Source organism: Hypanus sabinus, chromosome 11, assembly GCF_030144855.1.
Source record: "Hypanus sabinus isolate sHypSab1 chromosome 11, sHypSab1.hap1, whole genome shotgun sequence".
Taxonomy (NCBI): Eukaryota; Metazoa; Chordata; class Chondrichthyes; order Myliobatiformes; family Dasyatidae; genus Hypanus; species Hypanus sabinus.
Genome location: NC_082716.1, coordinates 54,802,061 through 54,823,155, shown reverse-complemented (window position 1 = coordinate 54,823,155; position 21,095 = coordinate 54,802,061). Strand labels below are relative to the sequence as shown.

The following is a 21,095-nucleotide window of genomic DNA, read 5'->3' as shown; positions in this document are numbered from 1 at the left end:
GGGGAGGAGCACCAGAGGGTGATGATGGACAGGTAAGAAGACAAGGTGAGAGAGGGAAACGGGTATGGGGAATGGTAAGGGGGGGGGGGGGCAATTACTGGAAGTGTGAGAACATTGATATTTATTTCTTAATAAATACCCCATTGCCACCTCATTATCACTTGATTATATCTGGGAATGCTGAGATGCCAGTTCTATCAACCATTCTCTCTGAAAATGACTATGTCATATTACCATGCATAGAACAATGGTATGCTTTAGCAGTCAGATTGCTTGTATTAAAAGCAATATAGCTTTCCATTCCTCCCATGTGCCACATTGTGACAATGTCTTTCCTGCTTATTGGATTGGTATAGTTTTTCTGCTACATTTGATTGTACCTCCGCCCTGATCTGTATATTTATTCTGTGTCCCATTCTCCTGTCAAGTTCATCTAAGCCCTCCCTCTCAATGTTCTGTGATTCAAAGTTAGTGATTTTCAGGAGGATGTGATAAAAAGAGAGAGGCAAAGATAAAAGTTTAAATAAAGTTAAAATAGAATGTAAAACATTTCATTTTCTTTTGCACTTTCTCAGCCTCTTGCAAAGTTGAAACATCTGACCTACTTGGATATGTCGAAGAATAGAATAGAAACTATTGAGTCAGATATTTCTGGATGTGAAGGCCTCGAGGACCTCCTGCTTTCATCCAATATGCTGCAACAGCTGCCTGACTCCATAGGTAGGAACAATGTTACTATTTTGCATTAATTTTAATCAGCTCCAGTACAGAATCCAAAGAGAAATGAGACAGTGAGTGTCTAAGAAGCGTAATTTTCATTTTTAATACATTTGCAATGATTTTGAAAGATGACCATAACGAAGTAAACAAAATTCTCAACTTTCCTGAAAAGGGACATGAATTGCTACATGTCTATTTTATGTGTAGTGCTTATCAGAATTAAAGACATAACGGTAAACAGTCTCATCTCTGTGACTCAGCAGAATAATGGATGTAGTTCCTTGTGTGTATAGATCAGAAATACCCAGTTACTTCTAAGTTAAGTTGTCCTTGGTGGGGAAACAACAGTCCTGATATAATTGTCTGCACACCTCTCAGCTCAGGAGAGGAGAATATAAACATACCAATTAGGAAAAGGAGTAAGCCACTACAGTGCCTCAAGCATATTTTGTATTTTAATAAGATCAAAGCTGATCTAATTATAACCTCAACATCCCATTCCTGCCTACTTCTTGCTCATCAAGAATCAACTTTACTGTGCCATTAAAAATGCTCAAAGGCTGTTTCCATGACCCTCTGAAGAATACAACCATGTGAAATAATTTCCCCTCTTCTGCCTCAATCAGGTGACCTTTTCTTTTTGTAATGTAGGTTATTCCACAAAGGAAGGCATCTTCTCAGAATTCACTCAATTTGTCAAAACCTCCAGGATCTGCTTCAATATTGTAAACAAATGCCTTCACATTTTTCTAAATTCTAAGATAACAGTTTGAGCTCTAAGTGTGGTGTGTCTATCATACAAGGTTCTAAATCTCAACCTTATCTTTGATACTGCCCATTAGTGAAATAATTTGGGTAACATCTCTGTGGGTTTATGGATAAAGATAAACCACGCACTCCCAAACAATTTGCCACATTTGAAGCTTCTTACAGGCATTATGTGCATTAAAATGAAAGCAAATAAAGAGCTCAAGCTATGCACCCATTTACAATGCTACCCAACATCTTCTGATGCATTATTGATTTCTACAACACTCGACCATGATCCGATTGTATGTAGAAGAAACTGCTTCATGGCATTTATATATTTATGCCATTATTGGAATTAAATCAGTTTCTTCATAAGTGAAGGAGACTTAATTGTAGTATGATTACGAAGGGACAAAAACAATGAATATAATTTGGCTGGGAGGTGCAAGTTGGGTGAAAAATCATCAAAACACTGCCACCTACTGTTGAGTCCATTTTTTTTTGTAGAGAAAGGTGGTAAAATGGAATTGAGACTTTGAAACATAGGAGCAGGATTTAGGTCATTCAGCTCCATCATTTGATCATGGCTGATTTATTTTCCTCCTTAATTCCATTTTCTGGACTTCTTCCCATAACTTTTGCCAGTTTTACTGATCGAGAACCTATCTATCTGTGCTTTAAATATTCCTAATAACCTGGCCTCCACAGCTGACTGTGGCAATGAATTCCACTGATTCACCACACTCTGTCCAAAGAGGTTCCTCCTCATCTCTGTTAGAAAGTGTTATCTTTCTATTCTGGGGCTGTGCCCTATGGTCCTACACTCTTCTTCCTGTTGGAAACATCCTCTCCACATCCAATCTATCTATGCCTTTCAATATTCAGTGTGCTTTTGTGAAATTCCTCCTCAACTTGGCTGAGTGGTGTAATAACAATAACCTTTCACACCATGTCAATAAAATCAAGGAACTGCCTGTAGACTTCAGGTGAGGGAAACCAGAGATCCAGGAGACAGTAATCATCAGAGGATCAGAGGTGGAGAGGGTCAGTAGTTTTAAATTCCTGGGTGTAACTATCTCAGAGGACCCGTCCTGGACCCATCATATAAATCTTATTGTGAAGAATGCACGACAGTGCCTGCACTTCCTCAGGAGTCTACAGAGGTTGAGCATGTCATCGAAAACCGTGGCAAACTTCTATAGCTGTGTGGTGGAAAGTGTGCTGACTGGCTGCAGTGTGGCCTGGTATCAGAAGACCAATGCCTTTGAGCAGAAAATCCTACAAAAGTAGTGAATTCGGCCCAGTATATCATATGTAAAACCCTCCCAACCATTGAGCATATTTACATAAAATGTTGCCATAGAAAAGCAGCATCCATCATCAAAGATCCTCACCACCCAGGCCATGCTTTTTTCTCACTGCTGCCATCGGGTAGAAGGCGCAAGTGCCTCAGGACTCGCACCACCAAGTTCAAGAAGAGTTACTACCCCTCAACCATCAGGCTATTGAATAAAAGGGGACAGCTACACTCATTTAAGGACTATTATATTGTTATTTCATGCTTGTTATTTATTGCTATTTATATCTGCATTTTGCTCAGTTTGTTTACAATTAACAGTTCCTGATGTTTACAGTTTACATTTATAGATCCTGTTTACAATTACTGTTCTGTAGTTTTGTTAAGTATGGCCACAGAAAAAGAAACTCAGTGTTGTATGTGGTGACATGTATGTACTCTGTTAATAAATTTTTCTTTGAACTTCTGAACATTGAACTTTGAACCCACCCCATTCTTCCAAATTCCAGTGAGTACAGGCCCAGAGCTGTCAAATGCCCCTCATACATTATCCATTTCATTCCTGGTATTTTTTCTTGTAAACCTCCTCTGAGCCCTCTCAATTCTTTTCCTGGATATGGGTCTAAAACTGCTCTCAATACTCCAAGTGCAGTCTAATCAATGCCTTATAAAGCCTCCGTATTACATCCTTGCTTTTATGTTTGTCCAATGGAAATGAATGCAAACATTGAAAATGCCTTCCTTACTACAGACTTAAACTGCAAGTTAACCATTAAAGAATTCCACAATGACTACTCCAAGTCCCTTGCAGAAGTTACAGGAGTGTTATACATCATGTTGACACATTATATAGTGTTGTCACTTCAAATTCCTGCAGTTATATTACCTGAGCTGATCAGCTCATGCAGAACTAGGAACAAAACTAAGAAGAGAATCAGGTAAGCTCCAATACAGAATCATAGAAATTAATGGCACAACCAGGAAGATATTTGAACCAGTGGGATTCATGTCAGCTAAGCAAAAATAGACATTTAGTCCAATCACCTTCCCTGCTTTTTGTTTAAAGCTGAACTTATACTTCAAGTGGTTACCTAATTAATTCTCTTGAGTCACAATTTAAAATTTCCTGCTGAAGTTCTAAAACTTAGCTGTAATAAAAGTGTGTCACAAGTTGCAATCTCATTTGGGTGTGCCAGGGGTGATCAGGGCTGTGTCTCACCCATATCATGGCATCTCTCATGAAAGGCTTTCAGTAGGTAAGAGAATGATCTTTGCAGATTGTTCTTTCTGCTCTTGTCACTGAAAATCAGGGGAATTCAATAGTGTGAATGTAACCTGAGCTTTTACAGATGTGCCATTGTAATTAATCAAACATATTTAGGTTCTTCTTCTTATGCTATGGACATTACAAAGGAGGATCTCTAAAGAGAATATTTGGAATATTCAATATCTGCATTATCCTGTATTACTAATGCAAACAATAACAAGCAAAAGCATGCAATCAGGGACAACACACTCAAGTTCTTCTTCAGACATTGCCACTTGTTTAGAGCCTAATATTATTTCCTTATAATTGATTTGTATGACTTCTTGACCAATAGACAGCAAACGGTAAGGTTGGATATCAACACTTTTGCCTGTAAATTTCACTGCTGGTGTTCCACAAGGTTGCACCTTCAGCCTCCTACTCTCTGTACACTCATGAGTGCATGTCCAAATGCTGCTCTAATTCCATCTATAAGTTTAAAAAGATTTGGTCATTGGCCTCAGGAAATTGGGAGGGGTGTTGTACATGCTCAGTGATGCTGAGATCGAGACAGTTCAGAACCTTTAAGTTCCCAGGAATGAACATCGCCAATAGCCTGTCCTGGGCCAACCACATAGATGTCATGGCTGAGAAAGATCACAAACACCTCTATTTCTTCAGGAGGCAAAAGAAAATTACCTTCATCATCCCTTACCAATTTTTATTGATGCACTATACAAAGCATCTTATCTGGATGCATCACATCTTCGTATGGCAACTGTTCCTCTGGTGACCACATGAAACTGTAATGAGTTGTGGATGTAAATGAGCAGACCACAGAAATCAACCACACTCCATGGGCTCTGTCTATACTTCTCACTGCCTCTGTAAAGCAGCCAGCATAGTCAAATACCCATACCACTCTGGACGTTTTCTCTTCTCCCATTTCCTATTGGAAAGAACCTATAAAAGTCTGAAAGTACATATCATCAGCTTCTACTCCACTATTATAAGACTAGTGAATGATTTCTTAGTGTGATATGATGACCTCACAATCTACCTTATTATGATCTTTCACCTTATTGTCTGCCTACACTGCACTCTCTCTCTCTGTAGCTGTTGGACTTTATTTTGCATTCTGCATTATTTTACTTAATGGACTGGCTAATGATTTGACCAGTATGAAGTGTATGCAAGATAGTACATTTGACGAGAATAAACCAATTCCAGTACTCCGTGAAGAACATTTGAGAGATGCCATGCATTCTGCTGGTATCTGGAGACCAAATGAAAGAGCCCCTTGATCATGTCTGTTGCCTGCATTTCACATATTGCACAGCATGGTTCTTGTGTGAGAATGACACTTGATCCTAAGTCCACTTTCAAGAGAGATGCTTTCTGACTGGAGCCAAGGCTTCTTTGAGCTCCACACTTCTGCAGAGGGATGTTTCTTATAATAATGCTACATCACCCACTCATTAAAATAATTCACTAAATGTGATATAGCACGACCATCAGACAGCCTTCACGGTATTAGCTGTAATATAGTAGTATGAGACAACAAAATATAAGCTGTTGAGGTAGATGACTAAATTAGAGCTTAAAATATTCAAGATTAAACTGAGATTCTTGAGGGGTGTTGACTGAGTAGATGCCACGAGGTTGGTTCCCTTAGTCAGAGTGTATAACACAGGAGTATGCAATCTCATGATAAGGAATAGTCGATTACAAGTCTAAAGAACAAGTTATGAGTCTTCTGAAAAAGCTGCCCAGAAAGTAATAGTTGTTCAGTCACTGAATCGGTTCAATTCTGAGGTTTGTATTTATGGACTCTAAAGGGAGTCTAAAAATGAGGGGAAAGGAAAGCAGAATTGATGCCAGAAACAAGCCCTGATCTTACTGAATGATGTAGCTGGCAGCGGTGGTTGGGTGGCCAATTTCCATAACTATTCTTCATGATTTTTTTTTTGTCTACAAGATGCATCCTGCAATTGTGTTGAAGAGATATTTTTGGTGAAGACATGCCGACCTGGAAAATGAATTGCCTGGCTATGCAATTGAATTTGTGCTTTTGGGTATAAATCAAGAAAAAAAACAGTAACTCTATGCATATCTCACAGTTCATGAAATTTAATTAGCCATCAACTAGCATGATGTGCACTGGAAAAGGTGAGATTCTTGGAGTGCAAATTAGGTGAAACGTGTCAGTCATACAACAATTATTTGAAGCATTGCCACTGAAATTAGGTTATATCTTTCTGTTTTAGAAATATCAGCGAACTGGAAGGAACCGCGATCTATTAGCACCGCCTCCTCCGCAAATGTACAATGTCAAAGCCACTCAGACAATTGGAGCTTACCTCTTTAGTCTGTTGGAGACATTTAAGACCATAAGATATAGCTGCAGAATTAGGCGATTTGGCCCATGGGTCTGCCCTGTCTTTTCATCATGGCTGATCCATTTCCCTCTCAGCTCCAATCTTTTGTCTTCTCCCCGTATCCCATCATGCCCCGACTAATCTATCAACCTCTAAGCTCAGTATAAAAGATTTGGCCTCCACAACCACCTGTGGCAATAAATTCCACAGATTAACTTAATTGTAATGCAGTGATATCATCCCAGGGCTTTAGACTTGGAGTAGAAAGTTGAGAAGAGTAGGTAGACATGAATGGACTGATAACATTTATACTGGTCTTGAATGATAACAATCTGCAGCACATTGGAGACTTCCTGGAATAGCATCCAGGAACTAAAGTGAATTTAGTTTCAACCCTCCCGTGTAGCACTAGAAATTCTTCTTGCAAGGGTATTAGTCCTTCTCTGATTCGAGGGTAACACATACCCAACCCCCACAGCGTACAGCATTGGGTGAAGTGTTCTGTCATTTCTTTTCTTATTACTTCTTTGCCATGGGTGCTTTTGAGATTATCTCACTGAATGTGCTGCCTGAACTGGAACTTCAAGGCAGGCATCCAAAAGAGTCATGAATTGCTGGCAGTGAGTGTGTGCAATGTTGTGATGAGCAGTCAAATGAGGAGAAATGAGGTACTCCAAAAGAACAGCAGCTTCTAGGTGCACAGTGCCATCAACACTCTGTGGAACTGGGCTGCTACCGGCTTTCAGTGCCTCCTGACCAGTACCAATTCTACATGGAAGCAGTTAGCTCCAACGTAACAGCTGTGAGTTCTTATTTCTGAAACAGCAGCTGCCTACCTCTGAGTGAGCACTGTTTTTAAGGGCTTGAGATACGCGGACAATAGATTTTCTTCTCTTGAGCCTCAAAAGAAGCAGAGCTTTCAGCTGCTGCATTTTGGGAGTGTCACGCATGCAAGCATAGAGATGTGCCCCACTTCCATTGTGGTTTTTCTGTATAAAGTCCAGAGGAGCATTCCCACCAAGTTACTTCATATCAGATTTCCTTACAGTACAGGCTGTTTCGCCCATTGAGTATAGGCCAGCTCACAGAGCAGGCCTGCCAATTACTAAGCTGATTTTGCAGCAATGTATCCTCTCATATCAGCATCACGCTGAGTCTTCCACCACCCACCAGCAGTAAATTACAGCAATCAGTACAGCTACCAACCAGTTCATCTTGGGTATGTGGGACAGAAACGGGATCGTGCATTGGAAACCCATGAGTTAACTGGGAGTACACACAAATTACAATTGCACTTACCAAGGGAGGGTAGAATTGAACCCAGGTCACTGTAGTTGTGTGGCAGCAATGCTACCCACTGTGCCACTGTGTTGCATCTTGGAGAGTGCCAGCAAGGACAGCTATACACTAAGCAGGCATTTGTAATATCCTATTGTAGGCCTTTGGAACAGAAACGAACAGCAGTCTCCATGCAGGCAGCTGGCATAGTAGCTTTCCCATCCCTCTGACTTGGCTAGCAGATTCTGGTTTCTCTCCTCATGAGAGGTATGTTTGTTGAGCCCATGTGTTGTACTAATTTGAACCGGTGATTAGTAATGGTAGGCACAATAATGTGATGTTTTCCTCCAAGTCCTCCTGCATGAAGTACAGCTCCTATGCAGGTGCTGAGACAGTTGTGTGCTGCTGGGTAGATGATGTCTACTTGAACTCTGCACGGTGAGAATGAATGCACAGTGCTGTTAAGGGGAATATTCAAAGAGAGAAGCACACAGAGAGAAAACTTCCATTGCTATGAAGCAAGAAGACATGCCAAGGGCCCTAGAGATACTTCCACACATAAAATTCAGGAGCAGAGCATACAATTGCTCAACTCTACTCTGTCATTCAACAAGATTGTGGTTGTTCTGATTATGACTTCCGTTCCATTTCCTGGTCCATTTTTCACAAATGTCAGAATCAGGTTTATTATCACCGGCATGTGTTGTCAAGTTTGTTGACTTATATAGTTGATTCCACTTCGCCAATTAGGCAAGCTCCACAGTTAGCTGGGTAAAAAAAAAAATCAAATACTCACAGGTAGTAATTTTCAGATTAGTGCTACCTGCTCGCACGGTCAGACATCAATAGACCAGATGAATGCGTGTGTGAGGAGTTGGTGCCGAGGGCAGGGATTCAGGTTTGCTTGGATTTCTTCTGGGACAGGTTCAACCTGCACATGTGCGACGTGCTGCACTTGAACCAGAGAAGGGCCAATATCCTTGCAAGAAAACCTGCTGGTGCTACGTCGGAGGATTTAAACTAAATTGGCAGAGCATGACACTCATGAACTCGCTCGGCGGGGGCACAGTAATGAGAAGGAATAGAACACTCAGTTAAACCGCAATTAGCTCAACAGACAAGGCAGATGAACCAAGAGTGTGGTTTGGCTGTGGGAACTGGCTTGTTATGACCATAACAGAAACGTGGCTGAAAGAAAAGCATGACTGGCACCCCAGTATTCCAGGTTACAGATACTTCAAACATGGCAGGGATACTGGTAAGCGGGGAGTGCACATTGCCTTTTTGATGAGGAAGATGTAACAGCAGTACCTAAAGATGTCTTTCTCGGGGATTTGTCCAGTGAGACCATATGGATAGATCTTAGAAACAAGAAGGGGGGAGGGTCACTCTACTGGGGCTGTATCATAGACCTCCCAATAGTCAGTGGGAACTTGAGGAGCAAGTGTGTAGAGAAATTGCTCATAGTTATAGAACCATAGAACATAATCTAATATATTTCAATTTTTCTGGTAGTCACTGGGCCACCCAGAATTCTGAAGGGCCTGGGTGGGTGGAATTTACAATAATTGTCCAGGAAAGCTTCCTGAGTCAATATATAGACCATAAGACCATACAATAGCAGAAATAGGCCATTTAGCCCATCGAGTCTGCTCCACCATTCAATCGTGGCTGATCCTTTCCTCCCTCCTCAGCCCCACTCCAAGACCTTTTCCTTGTAACCTTCGATGCCATAGCCAATGAAGAACTTATCAATATCTGCCTTAAATACACCCAATGACTTGGCTCCACAGCGGCCTGTCATAAAAAATTCCAGAAATTCACCAGCCTCCAGCTAAATAAAATTTTCTGCATCTCTATTTTAAATGGACACCCCTCTATCCTAAAGCTGTGCCCTCTTGTCCTAGACTCCTTCAACCAAAGGACACATCCTTTCCACATCTATTCTCTCTCGGCCTTTCAACATTCAAAAGGTTTCAATGTGGTTCCCCCCCCCCCCCCCCCTTCATTCTTCTAAATTTCAGTGAGCACAGGTCCGGGGGCATCAAATGTTCCTCATATGATAACCCTTTCATTCCTGGAGTCATCCTTCTGAACCTCCTCTCAATACTCTCCAATGCCAACACACCTTTTCTTAGATAAGGAGCCCAAAACTGCTCACAATACTTAAGGTGAGTCCTCACCGATATCTTATAAAGCCTCAGCATCACATCCCTGCTCTTATATTCTAGACCTCTTGAAATGAATGTTAACATTACATTTGCCTTCCTCGCCACTGACTCTACCTGCAAGTTACCTTTTAGAGTGTTCTGCACAAGGACCCTTTGCATTTCAGATTTTTGGATTTTCTGCCTGTTTAGAAAATAGTCTGAGCATTGATTTCTTCTACCAAAGTGCCTGACTGTGCATCTTTCACTATTGTATTTCATTTGCTATTTTCTTGCCCATTCTCTTAATTTGTCTAAGTCCTAATGCAGCCTTCCTTTTTCTTTAACACTCTGTCCCTCCACCAATATTCATATCATCTGCAAACTTGGCAAAAAAGCCCATCTATCCATCATCTAAGTCATTGATGTACAGCATAAAAAGAAGCAGTCCCAACAGAAAAGGATCCTTTCATTCCCACTCACGGCCTCCTACCAATCAGCCAATGCTCTAACCATACTTATAACTATCCTGTAATACCATGGGCTCTCAACTTGGTAAGGAGCCTCATGTGTTTCAACTTGCCAAAGGCTTTCTGAAAATCCAAATATGCAACATCCACTGCATCCCCTTTATCTGTCCTACGTGTCATCCCCTCAAAGAATTCCAACAGGTTTGTCGGGCAAGATTTTCTCTTAAGGAAACCATGTGGACTTTGTCCTATCTTGTCCTGTGTCAAATACTCCATAACCTCATCGTTAACAATTGACTTCAACATCTTTAGGAAGACTAAGCTGCATAGCTCCCTGTTACTATTGAGGGTGAGGACATGAATGTGGTGAGGACCAACAAGTACCTGGGGGAGCACTTGGATGACAGACTTGAGTGGAGCACCAACACAGAGGCTGTTTACAAGAAGGGCCAGAGTTGCCTCTACTTCCTGAGGAGACTGAGGTCCTTTGGAGTAGGCAGGTCTCTCCTTCAAATGTTCAACTCGTCTGTTTTTGCCAGTACAATCTTGTATGGGTGGTTTGCTGAGGCAATGGCGTCAACACAGGTGATGCCAATAGGCTCAATAAACTGTTTAGAGAGGCTGGCTCTGTTAGAGGAGTCAAATTGGACACATTGGATGCAATGGTAGAAGAAAGGACCCTCCGGGAAATCCTGGCTATTCTGGACAATGTTTCTTACCCTCTGCATGCCAACTTGGCTGAAGAGAGGAGCACTTTTAGTAAGAAACCAAAACAGCTGTGCTGCTCCAAAGAGCATGATATGAGATCATTCTTATCCTCAGCTATTCAGCTCTATAATGATTCAACCTATAGCTGGGGAAGTGATGACCCCTTCATCTTAGACTGTTCGAGGTAACTTATTTTTTATTCGTTCTTCTCTTCTAATATTTGTAATTTTGTGCACTTGTAATGCTACTGCAATACTTTGGTTTCCTTTGGGATCAATAAAGTATCTATCTATCTGTGTAACCATTGAGGTCAGGCTAACTAGTCAATAATTTCCATTCTGCTGCCTTCCACCTTGATATTGTTTGCGAGCTTGCTTTCATCTTTTCTCTCCTAATGGAGTACTTGATGACACAGAACAAGATAGGACTAATTCTTTTAGTTGCTTTCTGAATGTTTTTAAAAGCTTCCCAATCATCTATCTTCTGCTACATTTTGCTTTGTTGTATGCCCTCTTTTTTACTTTTCCATTAACTTTGACTTCCCTTCTTAGATAAGGAACCCAAGACTGATCTGTCTAGGCCTTTCAACATTCGAAAGATTTCAATGAGATCCATAAAACCATAAGACATAGGGGGACAATTAGGCCATTCAGCCCATTGAGTCTACCATTCTATTATGGCTGATCCCAGATCCCACTCAATCTCATACACTTGCCTTCTTGCCATATCCTTTGATGCCCTGACTAATCAGGAAATTATAAACTTCTGCTTTAAATATACCCATGGACTTAGCCTCCACTGCAGTCTGTGGCAGAGCATTTTGCAGATTCACTATTCTGGCTAAAAAAAAATTCCTCCTTACCTTTGTTCTAAAAGGTCACCCCTCAATTTTGAGGCTGTGTTCTCTAGTTCTGGATACCCCTCCATAGGAAACCTTCTCATTGCATCCACCCTATTGAGTCCTTTCACCATTCGGTAGGTGTCAATGAGATCCCCCTGCATTCTTCTAAATTCCAGTGAGTACAGGCCCAAAGCTGCCAAATGCCCCTCAGATGCTAACTCCTTACATTCCTGAAATCATCCTTGTGAACCTCCTCTGGACTCTCTCCAATGACAACACATCCTTTCTGAGATATGGGGCCCTGAGGTGTTAACAGCACTCCAAGTATGACTCAGCTAGTGTCTGATAAAGCCTCAGCATTATCTCTTTGTTTTTATGTTCTATTCTCCTTCAAGTAAATGCCAACATTGCACTTGCCTTCTTTACCACAGACTCAACCTAAAAATAACCTTCTGGGAGTCTTGTACAGGGATTTCCAAGTCCCTCTGAACATCTGATGTTTGAATTTTCTCTCCTTTTAGATAATTGTCTGCATTCTCGTTCCTTTTATTGAAATGCATCATCATACATTTCCCAACATGGTATTCCATCTGTCACTTTTTTGCCCTTTCTTCCAATTTATCTAAGTCCTGCTGCAATCACTTTGCTTCCTCAGAACTACCTACCTCTCCACCTATCTTCATATCATCCACAAACTTTGCCACAAAGCCATGAATTACATTATCTAAATCATGATAAATGATAAATTATGATCACTGCCTCTTGAGGGTTCCTTTACGTTAAGCTCTCTAATAAGATCTGAGTTATTACACAACACCCAATGAGCCTTTCCCATGGTAGGTTCCAGCACAAGCTACTCTAAAAAGCTATCTCGTAGGCAACCCCGCCCTTCCCACATTCTTCTAGCAAGAACAGGACTAGAACCATCAAACGTTCCTCATATGATAACCCTTTCATTCCTGGAATCATCCTTGTGAACTTCCTCTGAACCCTCTCCAATGCCAGAGGGCCCAACTCAGGAAGATGCAATACTCTTCCTAGGCGAGCGAGGCAGGGCAAGTCAGGGAGCACTTCCACTCTAGTGACCATAATTTATTAGTTTTAGGACAGTAATGGAAAAAGCTAGGACAAGACCACAGGTTAAAGCGCTAAACTGGAGCAGGGAGATTTAAGCAGAATTTAGCAGAGTTCAATTGGATAAGCCTGCTTGAAGGGAAAGGAATGTATGGCATGTGGGAGATGCTTAACAGTATGATATTGAGAGTCCAGGCAGCATATTCCTTTGAGGGTGAAGAGTAAGTCTGGCATGTTTAGAAAAAGCAGACTGACAGATATTTAGGCTCTGTTGAGGAAAAGAAGGAAGTAGTCAGGGATGAGTGAATCCCTTGATGACTATAAAATAATTAAGAATTCACTCAAGAAGAAAGTCAGAAGGGCAAAGAGAGGATATCGTTTGGACCTGGTAGGTAAGTTTAAGGAAAATATCAAGAGGTTCTGTAGATGCATTAAGAGTAAAAGGATGCCTAAAGTGGGAGTAGGTCCCCTTAGAGATCAGCTGGGTTGTCCATGTCTTGAGCTGCAGGAGATGGATAGGATTTTTGATGAATATTTCTCCTTGATGTCTACTGAGGAGAAAGATCATGGTTGCTCATGAGATAAGGAAAACAAGTGGTGATGTTTTGGAGAAAATTCATATTACCAGGGAGGAGGTATTTGCAGCCTTACAGCACATTAAAGGGGGTAAATCCCCAGGTCCTGATCGAGGCCATCCTCAGAATTCGTTTAAAGTTCAAGGTGAATTTATTGTCAAAGTACATGTATGTCACCACATGCAACAGTGAGATTTGTTTACCGGCAGGCATACTCAGTAAATCCAAGACCACAATAGAATCAATGAAAGACACTACCAACATGATGGACAACCACAAAATGTACAAAAGACAGCAAACTGTGCAAATACAGAAGAAAATAGTAATTATAAACAAACAATAAATATCAAGAACATCAGATGAAGAGTCCTTGAAAGTGAGTCCATTGGTTTTGGAAACATTTCAGTGACGGGGCACATGAAGTTGAGTGAAGTTGTTCCACTGGTTCAAGAGCCTAATAGTTGAAGGGTAATAACTGTGCCTTCTTCCTGATGGTAGCAGTAAGAAGAGAGCATGACCTGGGTGGTGGAGGTCCCTGATCTTGGATGTTGCTTCTTGGGATAGCGCTCTGTGTAGATATGCTCAATGGTGGAGAGGATAGTTAGAGAAAAAATTTCAGAGGCCCTTGCAGAAGTGTTTGCTTTATCATTAGCATCAGAATTGGAGCAGTGCAAAGCTAGGGAGCATAGGTTTAGGGTGAGATATTTAGGGAAGTCGGCTGAGGTTTAGGAAACAGATATTAGTACAGATAAGAGCCACAAAAGACCTAAAAAAAAAAGCCATAAAGATAGAAAAGATGAAATACAAAGGGAAGCTTGCCAATAATATAAAAGAGCAGACAAAACATTTTTTCAGATATATAAGGAGTAAAAGAGAGATGAGAGTCGATATCAGACCACTGGAAAATAATGCTGGAGAGTTAGTAATGGAGGACAAAGAAATGACTGACGAACCAAAAAAGTATTTTCCATTTCTCATCACTGTGGAAAGCATTAGCAGAATGTCAGAAAATGCTAGAGGTCAGGGGCCGAGGTGAATGTCATTCCTATTTCTAAGAAGAAGGTATTTGGGAAGCTGAAAATTCTGAAGATAATTAAGTTGCCTGGACCAGATAGACTATACCCCAGGGTTCTGAAAGAGGTAGCTGAAGAGATTGTGGAGGCATTAGAAATGATATTTCAATAATCACTAGATTCTGGAATAGTTCCTGAGGGCTAGAAAATTGCAAATGTCACTCTACTCTTTAACAGAGGAGTGAGACAGAAGGTTAGTTGGAAAGATGGAGTCTGTTATTAAGGATGAGGTTTTGGATTACTTGGAAGCACATTATAAAATAGGCCAGGGTCAGGGTCGTTTCCTTAAAAGGACAAATCTGTTGGAATTCTTTGAGGAAATAATATGCAGGATAGACAAAGGAGAGTCAGTCAAAGTCATTTCTATGGATTTTCAGAAGGCCTTTGACAAGGTGTTGCACGTGAGGCTGCTGGTATTACGGGAAAGGTACTGGCATGGATCAAAGAATGGCTGATTCGCAGGATGCAAGAGTGGGAATAAAGGGGTCCTTTTTCGGTTAGCTGCCAATGACTAGCAGTGTTCCACAAGGGTTGCTGTTGAGAGTTAGGACATTAGGTTGCAGTTGTACAAGTTGTTAATGAGGCCACACTTGGAGTATTGTGTACAGTTTTGTCAACCTATTACAGAAAAGATGTGTTTAAACTCCTAAGAGAGCAGAGAAGCTTTATGAGGATGTTTCTGGGATTGGAAGGCCTGAGTTATTGGGAGAGGTTGTCCAGGCTAGTTCTTTATTCCTTGGAACATAGGGGAAATGAGGGGCAACAATATAAACATGTTTAAAACTGTGTGTGGCAAAAATAAAGTGGGTGGTAACAGTCTTCCCTATTGGGTAGGGCATTGGTTGAGGAAGAGAGGGCAGAGATATAAAAGGACCTGAGGGGCAACTTTTCACACAGAAGGTGGTGAGTCGATGGAATGAGCTGCCTGAGGAAATGATTGAGGCAGGTACAATAGTGTCATTTAAGAAACCCTCGGGTAGGTAAATAGAGGGGCGGGGTTTAGAGGAATGTGGGCAAAATGCAGGAAATTGGGACTACCTGAGGGTGGGGAGGAGAACAGGAGTCACTGTCATCAGCATGGAGTCATTGAGCCAGATAGCCTGTATTTCTTTATAACTCTTTGACACAAACCTCTGGAAGAATAGTTATATTTTATTATGGATTACGTGCCTTAATTTCAGAATTCCCACATGGGAAATATCCTCTCTGCATTTATCCTGTCACTTTCCTTTCCTTCATATCAAATGGAGAATCTCGTTTTGCCATTTTTTCTCATTTACTTAACATATTATCCCTCTACAGAGTTTTTATCACCTCTTAAAAATGAAACATCTGTCATTGCATCATCATAAGATCAAATGACAATTCAATAGGCCCATTCATCTAGAACAGTTATGTCATTGTAAATAATTGAAGCTCACAACTTCAATTTCTGTGGCATCACACTGGCAACTACTTGCTAACATGATACATTGAAACATAGAAATTTACAGCACATTAAAGGCCCTTCAGCCCACAATGTTGTGCTGACCATGTAACCTACTCTAGCAGCTAACTAGAATTTCCCTACTGCATAGCCTCTATTTTTCTAAGCTTCATGTACCTATCTAAGAGTCTCTTAAAAGACCCTGTTGTACCTGCCTCTACCACCTTTGCTGGTAGTACATTCTGCGCATCCACCACTCACTGTGTGAAAAATTTACCTCTGATGTCTCCTTGTGCCTACTTCCAAGCACCTTAAAACTATGCCCCCTCATGTTAGCCATTTCAGCCCTGGGGAGGAAAACTTCTGCGGGGGGGGGGGGGGGGGGAAGATCAATGCCTCTCATCGCCTTATACGCCTCTATCAGGTCACCTCTCATCCTCCATCACTAAGTTCACTCAACCTATTCTCATAAGGCATGCTCTCCAATTCAGGCAACATCGTTGTAAATCTCCTCTGCACTCTCTCTATAGTATCCACATCCTTCCTGTATGAGGTGGCCGGAACTGAACTCAGTACTCCAACTGGGGTCTAACTAAGGTCTTATATGGCTGACCTATATACTGTAAATAGATCCCATTTATCTCTGTTCTGTATTTTTTGTTGGTTAGTTAATTCTGTATCTGCCTCAACCAACACTATCAGCTCCTAATCATGCAGTAAGCATTCATTTTACATATTATCAATTGTCTTTTGGGTATCCATTCTCTAGCCACCTTGTTCACTGCATCCTCAAAGGACTGTTTAATATTCTGTGACAGTCTCTTTTTCTTTTGGAACTGCACCCAATGATTATAGTGAAGATGAAGCTGCTTTTCAGCCTCATGAAGCTTTGAGATGTGAAGTGTTCCCCTCCAGTTAATTGGGACAATTTTCTGTTACAAGTCACTTCATCTTGCAGGATAAAGGAGACTATTAATGCCAAAGGCCTACAGTGAAATGATTATAATAGTTCAGATGTTGTGTCTGGATATGTGATAAATGTTTTGAGTTTTGTTGAAATAGAATTTCATTTTATGTTGCATAGCTGCTGGGGGGGAAACAATTCTGGTCGTAATTTTTGACTGTCTAGTTTTCATCTTTTCATCACTGATTGAGGAGCCTTTGTGTGCAGAGCACATTGCCTCTTTGCTCAACTTCATTCTTTTGGTGTGGTTGTGAATCCCAATGCCCTTATCTACATAGGCTTCCTCTGGTTGTCTCAGTAAAGAACAGTCAATATATGCACCCACAGCAATGCTACTGTATATCTTGGTAGAGAAGCATCAACCTGATCAAGTGTTCCATGCTCAAAATGAACATGGGCACTTTGATTAAAATTGTAATTGAATAGCATGATGAACCAAGACTAGTCTGAAAAGGTCAGGTTAACTTCTCAGTATAAGTTGAACATTCATGTTTTTCCCAATTTTGAGGAGACCATCAAAGGATTTATTTGATGTTTTATTTTAAATAGCATTGATCAATGGATTAGAATGCATGGCTATTGTAGAACAAAAATCAATGTATTAATATTATATTGCCCAACCTTATTAGGTACATATTCTATGGACTTAATTGGTTATGCACTTGATTGCCTTTTATGGAATATTGAATTCTCACTTTTTCTACTTGTAAGGATTATTGAAAAAACTAACAACACTGAAGGTCGATGACAACCAGCTAAATGTTTTGCCCAACACAATTGGAGGGTAAGTAGCAGGCTTTGTTGTGGTGCCCTAAAGCCAAATATTCTGTGAATTCTCACTGTGTTCATCTTTTATTATTTATGATCTATAATTAATATCAATAATATAAATGTCAATGATTAATTATTGAGAATCATGTCCATGATATTCTGAAGGGGAGAGTGAGCAGACAGATGTCTTGGCACATACTGGAAATAAAAGAGAGGAGGTCATAGGGAGAAAATATAGGGAGGCTAGGTAGAAGCTGAAGAGCAGGACCTCCATAGTAACAATCTCTGGATTGCTGACTGTGTACTCACCAGTGAGGGGAAGAATCAGATGATTTGACAGACAACTGCGTGACTGAGGAACTGGTGTAGAGGGCAGGGCTTCCAATGTTTTGGTCATTAGGATCTCTTCTGGGGGAGGTATGACCTGTACAAAAGGGACAGGCTGCACTTGAACCTGAGGGGAGCCAATATCCTTGGAGGCAGGCTTGCTAGAACTGTTGAGGAAAGTTTAATCTAATTTGGCATCAGGACGGGAACCAGACTGATAGAGCTGATTATAGGAACGTTGGTTTACAAGCAGAGGTAGTGTATAGTGAGACTATTGTTAAGGGCAGGCAGATGATAGGGCAAAATAGCAGTTAGTGGGATCGTTTGCGGTGTAAGAGGAGGACGAAATTGAAAATGGTGACAAGTACAGGACTGAAGGTGTCATATTTGAATGTATACAGTATACAAGAAAAGGTAGATGATATTGTAACACAGTTAGAGATTGGCAGGTATGATGTTGCAGGTATCACAGAGTCATGGCTGAAAGACAATTGTAGTTGGCTGCTTAATATCCAAGATACATAATCTATCAAAAGGACAGGGAGGTAGGCAGAAGAGAAAGAGTGGCTCTTCTGGGAAAAAGAAATGAAACCATTTCTTTAGAAAGAGCTAACATAGGATCAGAAGATGTAGAATTCTTGTGGGTAGGGTTAAGAAACTGCAAGGGTAAGAAGACCCTGGTGAGAGTTATTTACAGGGCTCCGAATGGTAGCCAAGATGTGGTCTACAAATTACAGCCTGGTGACAAACGGAACATGTCAAAAATACAGTGATACATTAGTAATGGGGTTTTCAATAAGGATGCTGGATCCCAGGAGAGAGAGACTTTATTAAATGCCTCCAAGATGGCTTTTTGAAGCTGCTTGTCATTGAGCCCACGAGGGGATCAGCAATTATGGATTGGGTGTTGTGTAATAACTGCATATGAATAGGGAGCCTAAAGTAAAGGAACCCTTAGGAGGTAGTGATTATACTATGATAGAATTCACCCTGCAGCGTGAGAGAGAGAAGCTAAAGTCAGATGTATCAGTATTGTAATGGAGTAAAGGGAATTACAGAGGCTTGAAAGAGGAACTGGTCAAAATGTATTGGAAGGGAACACTAGCAGTCAGAGCAGAAATGGCTGGAGTTTCTGGGAGCAATTTGGAAAGTGCTGGATAGATACATCCCGAAGAAGAGAAAATATTCTAAAAGCATGGCTAACAAGGGAAGTCAAAGCCAACATAAAATCAAAAGAAAGGGCATGTAATAGAGCAAATAACAGTGGGAAGTTAGTGGATTGGGAAATGTTAATAATCAACAAAAGGCAACTAAAAAACATAAGGGGGAAAGATGAAATATGGAAGTAAGCTAGCCAATAATATCAAAAATGATAACACTTTTTTCAGATCTATGAAGAGTAAAAGAGAGGTGAGAGTAGATATTGGACTGCTAGAAGATGACGCTAGAAAGATAATGTGGTGGCAGGAGACAAGGAAATGATGAGCAAACTAAATAAGTGTTTTGCATCAGTCCTCACTGTGGTAAACCCTAAGTATACCAGAAGTTCAAGAGTATTAAGGAGCAGAAGTGAGTGCAGTTGCTATTACTAAGGAGATGGTAGCTGAAGCAATTGTGTTGATTTTTCATGAATCAATAGATTCTGGCATGGTCCCAGAGGACTGGAAAATTTGAAATCTCACTTCACTCTTAAAGAAGGGAGGAGGGCAGAAGAACAGAAATTATAGGCCAGTTAGCCTAACTTCAGTGGCTGGCAAGATGTTGGAACTGATTGTTAAGGATGAGTTTTCATGGTACTTGGATGCACATGACAAAATAGGCCAAAGTCAGCATGGCTTCTTTAAGAGAAAATCTTGTTTGATAAATCTATTAGAATTCATTTGAAAAAATAACCGGCCGGATAGACAAAGGAGAATCAGTGTATTTTGTGCAATTGGATTTTCAAAAGGTCGTTCACAAGGTGCAGTACATGATGCTGCTAAAAAAGATATGAGCCCATGATATTACAGGAAAGATACTAGCATGGATAGAGGATTGGCTGATTGGCAGGAGGCAAAGAGAGGGAATAAAAGGATCCTTTGTAGATCGGCTGCTAGTGACTTGTGGTGTTCCGTGATTTGGGACTGCTTTTTATGTCATATGTCAATGATTTGGATGACAGAATTGATGGCTTTATGACCAAGTTTGAGATGAAATGAAGATTGGTGGAGGGGCAGGTAGTGTTGAGGAAACGGGAAGGCTGAATAGGATTTAGACAGATTAGGAAAATGGACAAGAAATTGGCAACCGAAATACAATGTTGGAAAATGCATGGTCATACAATTTGGTAGAAGAAATAAATAAGCAAACTATTTTTTAAATGGGGAGAAAATCCAAAAATCTGAGATGCAAAGGGACCTGGGAGTCCTTGTGCAGAATACCCTAAAGGTTTATTTGCAGGTTGAGTTGGTGGTGAGGAACACAAATGCAATGTTAGCATTCATTTCAAGAGGACTAGAATATAAAAGCAAGGATTGCAACAGGACTTAGACAAATTAGGAGAATGGGCAAAGAGGTGGTAGATGAAATGTAGTCTAGGGAAGTGTATGGTCATGCACTTTGGTAGAAGGAATAAAAACATGGACTATTTTCTAAAAGGGGATTCCCTAAAGGTTAATTTGCAGATTGAGTTGGTGGTGAGGAAGGCAACTGCAATGAAAAATTCATTACAAGAGGATAGAATATAAAAGTAAAGATGTAATGCTGATGCTGCACCAGGCACTAGTGAGGCCTCACGTGGAGTATTGTGAGCAATTTTGAGCCCTTTATTTAAGAAAGGATGTGCTGACATTGGAGAGGATTCAAAGGAGGTTCATGGGAATGAAAGAGTTCTCATATGAAGGCTCTGGGTCTGTATGTGCTGGAATTTAGAAGAATGAGGGGGAACCTCATTGAAACCTATCGAATGTTGAAAGTCCTTTATGGAGTGATTGTGAAGAGGATGTCTCCTTTGGTGGAGGAGTCTAGGACCAGAGGGCACAGTCTCAAAATTATTCATTTAGAACAGGGAT

At 40.8% G+C, this 21,095-nt stretch overlaps 1 protein-coding gene across 3 annotated transcripts in view; it reads left to right on the top strand.

Annotated features, from left to right (window-relative positions):
• lrrc7 (leucine rich repeat containing 7) overlaps positions 1 to 21,095 on the top strand; it is a 247,808-nt gene that overhangs the window by 101,797 nt on the left and 124,916 nt on the right. For all 3 annotated transcript variants that reach the window (XM_059983603.1, XM_059983601.1, XM_059983602.1), the window contains exons 8-9: positions 576 to 720; positions 17,659 to 17,731. In XM_059983603.1, coding sequence (XP_059839586.1) covers positions 576 to 720; positions 17,659 to 17,731 — 218 coding nt within the window. The remainder of the gene's footprint in view (positions 1 to 575; positions 721 to 17,658; positions 17,732 to 21,095) is intronic.